General features: G+C 40.8%; 1 protein-coding gene across 1 annotated transcript in view; it reads left to right on the plus strand.

Moving 5' to 3' along the window:
• LOC102214022 (histone-lysine N-methyltransferase EHMT1-like) overlaps positions 1 to 9,515 on the plus strand; it is a 22,461-nt gene that overhangs the window by 5,108 nt on the left and 7,838 nt on the right. The window contains exons 4-11 of the mRNA XM_005729632.2: positions 4,574 to 4,656; positions 5,279 to 5,507; positions 5,649 to 5,794; positions 6,780 to 6,923; positions 8,342 to 8,646; positions 8,754 to 8,837; positions 8,928 to 9,016; positions 9,116 to 9,222. Coding sequence (XP_005729689.1) covers positions 4,574 to 4,656; positions 5,279 to 5,507; positions 5,649 to 5,794; positions 6,780 to 6,923; positions 8,342 to 8,646; positions 8,754 to 8,837; positions 8,928 to 9,016; positions 9,116 to 9,222 — 1,187 coding nt within the window. The remainder of the gene's footprint in view (positions 1 to 4,573; positions 4,657 to 5,278; positions 5,508 to 5,648; positions 5,795 to 6,779; positions 6,924 to 8,341; positions 8,647 to 8,753; positions 8,838 to 8,927; positions 9,017 to 9,115; positions 9,223 to 9,515) is intronic.

Consider the following 9,515-nt stretch of genomic DNA (forward strand, 5'->3'; position numbering starts at 1 on the left):
AGTGGTCCGCAGGTGCGCATTCGCTGTCAAAATAAAAAATGCGGACAAGATAAGAAGTTGCAACGCGTGTTTGCGTACATAAGATTTTCTGGAGGAGGACAGACATTTGTTTAGAACTCATAAAGATGTCGAAGAAGCAAGCTCCTTTAAGCAATTACTTTGGTGTTCCTCCACCGCAAAGGAAATGTCAGAAGGAGTCCGAACCACAAAAGAAGCACGTATTCTCGGAAAAGTGGTTGCAGGAGGTGAGCTGGCTTCAAACAAATGATGAACGCACAGAGATGTGGTGCAGAATGTGCCGTGAAAATCCCACTCTAGCGGACAAAAACACTGCCTTTTATATGGACGCAAACGTGCGTTGCAACTTCTTATCTGGTGCGCGTCTTTTATTTTGACAGCGAATGCGCACATGCGGACCACTTATGTGCACCCGTGTAAATAACATAATGTTCTGCCGGGTGTGTTGTTGGTTTTCCCTCGATTTCTGAGTTGACAAGCGCCTTTGTTACTGGGACCAGTAATTTTAAGAAAGGCCCCCATTAGAACCCATGAGAAATGCAAGAAATGCATTATTGCTCAGTCTGCAATATCTTTCCCAGAACAAACACCAATTGCAAATAACATACTAAAAATAAACCTGAAAATTCTGTTTAGAACAGCGTACTATGTTGCAAAGAGTGAACTACCACTGGCAAAATTTAGCAGTCTTTGCAAACTTCAAAAAGCAAATGGCCTAGATCTTTGTTCCACTTGTTTCTTACCCGTGACTTCAGTGGAAATTTCAAATTCAGGATCTGACACAGACGGATGTTCTACACAGTTCTTACAAATTCATAGAAATTTCTGTTCAATTAGAACCAAGTATTTGAGTTGATGATTGCAATTTTTATACAATGTTGTAATTTTTTTGATTAATTTTTTGTTTCTGTTACAATATTATACTTGTATGTATCATATTGTAAAGGAAACAAAACAGGAAACAAAACATCAGTCTTATTCGGGCTACTTAAATTTATTTTGGGCTACCAAAAACTGAAGAGTCCCTGCCTGAAGGGCTACCAGGGATTTTGAAATTTTGCGAGCCCTGGTCACTTCATGAATGAAGGAGTTGACGATCTCTGCAGCTTTCTTTCATGAATAGACTGTACAGTTGCATCTTTGATATTAGATCCAAGGCTACATGTGTCAAACATAACATCAGGCCTTGTTCATCAGGCCACATTTTTTTTTGACCTGAGTTGCTCACATTCCGTTTCACTTAAGGAAGCATCCCTCTGTACAGCCCATGCTGCTTGTAACTGAACCGGTTGTAGGTTGTCAATGTAAAGTTGTTGATGCACCTCTATTACATCATTAACTGTACAAATGTCCATACCAACATAAGAAAAACTGTCATGTTCTTCACGGCCCACAAGGAAGGTAGATTTCAGTACAGGAATGATATGAGTTGCAAAGTGACTTGAACCAGCCCAAAGGAAATCATCAATGTGACATGCAAGCACTCCTGTAATCTCAGATTGTTCATTCTGCCAATAGAACACTGCAGGATCAACCTGTGATATTTTACCACCAGTTTTGAACATAATGTCTTTGACCTTATTATACCAATAAAGTGAAGCATGCAAGTCCATAAACACACTTTTTCAGTTTCCATAGAACATTGTCCTTGCCAGCTTCAGGTGGGGGACGAAGATAAATGTCTCTTGACAGTTCCATTCCCTGCAATAAGGCAGATTTAATGTCCATTGAATTTACTCTCCACTTGTTTTGACATATCACAGCTAGCACCAGTCTGAGGGACTCAGACACACATGTTGGAGAGTCTTTCTGTAGTTCTTTAGTATTTACCTCTTCAAACCCCGGTGCCACAAGTCGAGCCTTTGGGACAACACCATTAGCAGTTTCTTTGAGTGTACAGACCCATCTAGTAGACACACATTTTTGACCCAGGTCTTTCACTTCATCAAACACGCCATTACTTCGCCAGCTCTCAATATCCTGCTGCTTACAACAACAACAACAACAATCTTTATTTATAGAGCACATTAAAAGCCAGGGGCATGCCAAAGTGCTTTACATAAAACAATAAAACAATAAAATGATTTACACTAAAACATCGGAGTCATATAAGTGTGGGATTATGTTCACAGGTAAAAACCACTAATAGGAATAATCTATAGCACACAGCTATAGCAAAGTAGAACTGTACCATCATACACAGTGATAGAGAACATAGACAACGCAACAATAAAATAAATAATTAGCACTATAACGTCAGAGTCATATAAGTGTGAGATTATGTTCACAGGTAAAGACCACTAATAAGAATAAGCTATAGCACACAGCTATAGCAGAGTAAAGCTGTACCATCAAACACAGTGATAGAAAACATTGACAGCGCAGGACAACGCAAAACAACCAGACACATTAATAGAATAACTCACAGAAGCGAGGCGAGAATTTAACTAGTAGAAAAAGCAAGTTCAAACAAATATGTTTTAAGCCGTGATTTAAAAGATTAGCAGAATCAAAGGAAATATCTTTTGTTATGAGTACATCTGCATCTCTGTTTTCAGCTTCAGTGCAAAGACCATCAACAAGTGACATGTCTACAGCTTTCTTTTCACCTTCACTACCATCATGCTCAAGATATTGCACATTGTACCAGTTTTTGTATTGCCCTTTTACTTTTCCCGCTCTGCCTAGCACTCTGGCTGTGTGTTGAACACCGTTGTCTCTGTTGGTAAAAGTGATCAGCTGTCCTGCCCTTAACTTTACATTTGCAGAGACATGATCAGTGGGTGTAGAGGGCTCATTTGCAGTTTGTGTGACAGACATGTTTTCTGCAGTGTGTGTGACAGACATGTTTTTCTGCAGTGTGTGTGACAGACATGTTTTCTGCAGTGTGTGTTTATCCAGCTCCGTAACTTGTCTCTAGATATTGACTTCATTCTTCCAGCATTCGTATGGCCTGGCTTCATCAAGCTTTGGTGGTACTTTGCAATTGGAAACCATCCGCTGCTACCAATGTTAACTCAAAAGACACGACGTCGTACTCTCATTCCCAGCGCTTTATTCGTTACGCCATTTTACATACATGCAACAACAACACTTCGCGGGCAAGAGTACTCTCGCGATATAAAAGAAAATAACAAGTTAACATTCTTTTCCTGACCTGCTAACGTAGGTCACTGTTTACAGAAGACAAAAATTTTAGAGCTTAAGTTTTATTTATAATCTGGTATTAAGTTAAAAATGTTTGGAATTTGCATGGTTTTACACCATTAATCAAAACCGTTCTCACAGTGAGAGTTTAATCCACTATATTTTTGAGTTTCACATCAGCAACTTGTATACAAATATTTTCTCCAAAGTTTTTTGTAGTTCTAACTTGAATGGACTGAATTGACCATCATATTTAACAACAGTGTTGGTCAAGTTAGTTGAAAAACGTAATCAGTAACTGATTACTGATTACTTCCCCAAAAAAGTAATCCCGTTACTTTACTGATTACTTGGTTTCAAAAGTAATTAGTTACTTAGTTACTTTTTAAAAACACGATTTATAACCTGAATAGGTGATAAAGCGATAGATCTTTCAGCCCAATTCTACTTTTTCTGCATAATCCATCATACAAAATGTAATCAAATGGAAAAGTCTCTTTTTTTTTTAACTTGTATTAGTTTTAATCTTTTAACTTTATGCATCAACTAAAAATTAAATTATATGCACCATTCTCTGACTTGAAGAAATTAGTTTAACATTTAAACCAATTTTCTGTACATTCCAGCACATAAAAATATTTTTTGTGTTTACACTCAGTCTTTCAAATAGATGCAAGTAAAACGCAGCAGAAAATAAATAAAATCAAACACTAGCGGTCCTGTTGCTCTATTTTCACCTGTAAAGCAGGAGTAGGGTAGGCGGAGGTTTACCCTGGTGCAGGTGTGCCGCAGCGGTCAGTGGAAGAATCCGCGAGTTTCTCTGTGAATTTCCTATTACGTTGTTGCGCACTCGGTGCTTGTTTAGGGGTTTTTTTTCGCTGTAAAAAGAAGTTTTCTTCCTACGCACAACGGACACTAATGTTTTTGTCACTTTTTATGGAATCAAACTCAAAGTAAGGTCTGTACTTCCACGCTTTAAACGCTGCACGCTCATACTATCTCCCCTACATGATATATTATCCATTGTTGATCTGCACACAGCTGTTGTCGCGAACGTCGCACTCACTTACGTCATTGTCATGAGACATTCTCGCAAAAAAATCACGGTTTTAGTAACGCAGTAACGCAGCGTTCCTACAAGAAAGTAACGGTAATCTAATTACCGTTTTTGCGATAGTAATCCCTTACTTTACTCGTTACTTAAAAAAAGTAATCAGATTACAGTAACGCGTTACAAGTAACGCGTTACTGCCCATCTCTGTTTAACAATGAGATGTCGCTGAAGTTCATGTGCGTGTGAAGGCAGACAAGCGAATACAGTTGACAGTATAAAATTTCACAGTTTTGACATTCGCAGAATAAAAATGTTTATGGTCAAATATTTTTGGTCTTTTTGTCCCTTTCCTAGGTCTGAAGAGGAAAAAGCGGAAGATGGGAATGTACAACCTGGTCCCTAAAAAGAAGGCCAAGGCAGTTAAACAGCCAGAGAAGGCAGGTCTATTAATTTATTTGCTCACTGACACAAACGTTGACTGGGGGTTTGGTTGAAAAGAGGCACTCTACTAAGATATTACGCAGTTGTTAATACCAAGTGCAGATCTTTGAATCACATGGCGTTGTATGTTTCCCTGTTGTTCTGCATACACTTACAGACATTGTTCTTTTGTATGGTTAAATGTTGTTAATTCATTATTTGTCAGACTGATTCTGAGTGGGACATTGGCATTTTTCATTTGTCACTGTCACAATGTGGTTTTCTTGTTCAACTGTTTCAGAACTTTTGCTATGAAAGGATGTCTACACAGAATTCTGTTTGCTTGTTGCAAATTGCTTTGTAGTTACTGGTCACTCGTTCGCTTCAATTTGTTATCATACATGTCAGTCATAATGTCAATACTTTGCTCTCACTGGTAGTCACTTGACCTAGAAGTTGAGAAGCTTAATTTGAGACGTGCCCACTGGACTTTGAGGTTGGCAAGTGTTGTCTTCATGGACTTGTTCCTGCAGACTACTTCCAGTTTGGACTAGCCTTTTTTCAAATGACTAGACATAAATTGTCAGAAAATGTTATTCCTGTCTTTATCAATTTTTTTATTATTTTTCTGTGTTTTAGAAAGAGGAGCCTAAAGTCAGAATGGAGAAGAACCAAACTGCAGTTGTTGAGAAACCAGTGAGTCCTCCTGTAACTGTACAGGCTGGAGCAACGACAGCTGTCAGGAGGGAATCGCACGTGGAGGAGATGGAGTCAGGACAAGGGAGCCATGTAGAATACACAGAGCTGGCTTTGGACTGCCTGGACCTGAAAGCTCAGCAGGAGCTTCTCTCACCATCCGTATCAGCAGGTAAGATGAACTTACTGAAGGATAACTGGATTACCTCTAACCTGAAGTCATCACAGCTCCTCTTTTCTTTCTACAATGCTCAGTTTTAGAGTTCACAGGCTTGCTGTGATCTGTATTAGAATAACAGGATTTTGTGTGTAGGTCTGGCAGCATATTCTGAAGTGGCAGAAACAGACTTGGCTGAGGAATTGCCGCTATGCTGCTGTCGCATGGAGACACCTAACAGCAGAGGAGGCCTCTCTGCGTTGGATCAGACCTGCATGGCCATGGAGAGTGCAGATGGAACGGTAAAGATCAACTAGAATAACAAAGACATTCATGGTCTCATTGCCCCTGGAGAAAAAAGCTTCACAGTAAACTATATGAAATTAATTTTATTTGTAAACACATCTTCAGATAAACAATACATGACTTTTTATTTAGCTAAAATTTAGGGTTAGCCAATTAGTGTATGACAAAACTAAGTACAGCCTTTCTGCTTCGATAGGAATTAAGAGATTAAGTAGTGCTGCTAATCAAATATACTTGATTAGATGACCATTAGTAAGTGTGGGCACCTCTATAAAAGCAGAGGTTTTGGTAAGGCTGGAGCATTCAGCTGTGTTATCAGAAAAATTAGTAATGGTCTTAAAGAAGCAATTGCTGCTGCCCATCAGTCTGCAACGAGTTTTAAGGCCATTTCCAAATAATATAAACTCGTATCATTCAACAGAGAGAATGTCTTTCCATGAGTGAATCTCCCAGTAAATTCACCACAATGGAAGACTGCAGCGGTCAGAGAAATCTGTCTGACAGCTAAAACAGAAAGTCCACAAGTTACATCTCAGACTCTATAGGCCTCAGCATGTTAAATGTTAAAGTTTATCACAGTAAAATTAAAAAATGGCTTGATAGGAAAGGTTTTTAAATGCTATTTTCTCTTAAAAGTTCATGACATCACAGCTTGGCTTTGCTAAGATGCATCTGAACAAAACACACAATTTCTGAATCAATGTCTTTTGGAGAGTTGAGATCAAAGTGCAGATGTTTAGCCTTAATACACAGTGCCACATTTGTCAAAAACCTAGCACAGTGATGGAGAGGTGATGATTTGAGCTTGTTCTGAAGCCACTTTCGTATAACAAAGTATTCTAAAATTAAAAGCAAGACCATCAGCGTGAGAGCTAAAGCTTGGCTGAACTTGTCCTGTCATTCAGCGTGACAATAACCTTGTTTGCATTAATGCTGCATCAGTGTGGTATTCATTTTTTGTGTCTGTGTGTCTCCGCTCAGCTAAATCGCTGTCACAGGCGAGTAATGAAACAGGAAATGATGCGCCCCTCCAACACTGTCCATCTGCTGGTGTTGTGCGAGGATCACCGAGCCGGTATGGTCAAGCACCAGTGCTGCCCTGGATGTGGACTCTTCTGTAGGACGGTGAGCAGACAAAGCACACAAAGTCCTGAGATTATTAATTTACTGCAGTACATGCTCAAATATACTGCAGGACATTTTTGGCTGTTTTTGACTACTTTTGATTTTACCTCTATATTTCACTTTTAAAAACATTTTTCATTTTCACATACTCTATTAGTATATAGTATATTTACTATACATACTATATACCAGAGCTTCCCAAAGTGTGGGGCCTGCCCCCCAGGGGGGGGGCGTAGAGCCATTGCAGGGGGGCGCGGTATGAAAAGGGGAGAAAAAAAACAAAAAAATGCTTGGACACTGCTAGCACGGGGCGCCCACACAAACGCATAGCAGGAGATGAAGCATCACTGAATATGTTTCCAAACCAACTTCATTCTAAGCCAAAGACTAGAAAATATGGTGAAGCATATCTTCCCTTTGCCTTCACCTGCACATGTGCCAAGTACGGATGGGTACCGGTAATGGCACCGGTTCTGACATAAACGGTAGTAACCAGACCGAAAAGCAGCGCACATTTCGGTACTTTTTTTTTTTTCCCCTGAGATGTCATACACTTTGGATTCTAGCCAATCATTTAACCTTCACAAGGATAGTAGGCGGGCCCACGTACATTCTTTTAGAGCAGAGCTACAGATTAAAAATGCCCAAGGCAAAGAGGTCTAAAGTCTGGCTGTACTTCACAGCAAAAGATGCAAACTCAGCAGCCTGCAGGTGATATTGTGCAAAGGACGTTTGCACAGTATCACTGTTTTTCATTTTGTCATTATTGTATGTAGAAAAATTGACTTTAATCCATTTTGGAATAAGACTCTAACATGACAGCATGTGGAACAGTGATGCGCTCGGAATATTTTCCGGATATTCTGTGTATTTACTTTACACATTTAAAGGGGATGTCGCATTCCTCCAAGAGACTCATTTACAGATGTCTGACCTCTCTTCCAGGAAGGTTCCTGTCTTCAAATCAACACAAATTAACACAAAATATTAGTTATCGCTTTGAGTGTATATGTGGCTTGACAAGTGAAAGATGTGGCGATCGTGGCTCAAGAGTTGGGAGTTTGCCTTGTAATCGGAAGGTTGCCAGTTCGAGCCCCGGCTTGGACAGTCTTGGTCATTGTGTCCTTGGGCAAGACACTTCACCCATTGCCTACTGGTGGTGGTCAGAGGGCCCGGTGGCGCCAGTGTTCGGCAGCCTCACCTCTGTCAGTGCGCCCCAGGGTGGCTGTGGCTACATGTAGCTTGCCATCACCAGTGTATGAATGTGTGTGTGAATGGGTGGATGACTGAGTATGTAAAGCGCTTTGGGGTCCTTGGGGACTAGTAAAGCGCCATACAAATACAGGCCATTTAGAAACGTTTCAATCTGAAACATGTTGAATGTTTCACTGCTGTTCTTCTTAACTTTTATCCCATAGGGCACCTTCATGGAGTGCAGGCCCTATGGCAGCATCTCCCACCGCTTTCACCGTGACTGCGCCTCCATCCTGAAGGACCGAAAGTTTTGCCCCCACTGTGGAGAGGATGCCTGTGGGGCAAAGGAGGTCACAGTCCCCAAGGCTGATCTGTCACCCTCTGTCCCTAGATTGAATCCTGAGTCATTGCTTCCAGCTGCATCTGCGGTGGCTATGCCGGCTTCAGTCCCAAACATGTTACGAATACAGGGGCTCAGAGCTAAAAAGAGCAGTGAGCCGCAGAGAGGCAGAGATGAGAGCCCAAGCAGGTAACATAGTGCTGCTTGTGGCCATGACATCTCTTCTCCTCACAGATGAAAAGTAAAGACTAACTTCCTGGATGAAAGGAACTATTAAACGATAAATTTCTCTGCAGGTTAAAGGATGAGGCTGTGAACACTACAGAAAGACTTCCCAAAGAGTCACTGGAGAGCATTCTGTTGGCACTGGATGATGAGAAGTAAGGTTACCCATGAAATATAAGAGTGACATCAGTGTGGGTATCAAAGTTTACACTTTGAGATAAATGAATAAGCTGTATTCTTTTCAGCCTCAAACCAAAGAAGGTCAAGTACCCCACAAGGCAGCTGTACATTTCTGCAAAGCAGGGAGACCTCCAGAAGGTCATCCAGCTTCTAGGTAGCTCACATATGTTCTCAGAAGAAAATTGGCTTTAGCAACATCAACTCTGGATCTACTTCTTGGCGGCTGTGTAAGACCAAAATTTGTGTGTTACAGTTGATGGGAAGGACCCCAACTTTTTGATGGAGGGCCAAAACAAATGCACCCCCCTTTATGCAGCAGCTGCTGAAGGTCACCAGGAGATCTGTCACATGCTGGTCCAGGTGAGACGATATTAGCTTCACTGCAGACTGTTTGATAAGACGTATTGGAGACATGCTTTTTGGACACCCAAGTTGTAAATGCGATTACTCAAGACAAGGTGATACCTCAGGTGCATCTACCGTATTTTCACGACCATAAGACGCACTGTACTAAAAGGCGCAGTCTCAGTTATGTGTGCCATTACTGTATTTAACACAGTAATGGCACTGTGTTAAATACACAGTGCCATTACTGGCGCACTGGATCATAGGGCGCATACAAGTACCGTATGCGTATTTAAAAATAAAGTGGG

Source organism: Pundamilia nyererei, unplaced genomic scaffold (assembly GCF_000239375.1).
Source record: "Pundamilia nyererei isolate P.nyererei 1_Seehausen unplaced genomic scaffold, PunNye1.0 scaffold00033, whole genome shotgun sequence".
NCBI classification, from domain to species: Eukaryota; Metazoa; Chordata; class Actinopteri; order Cichliformes; family Cichlidae; genus Pundamilia; species Pundamilia nyererei.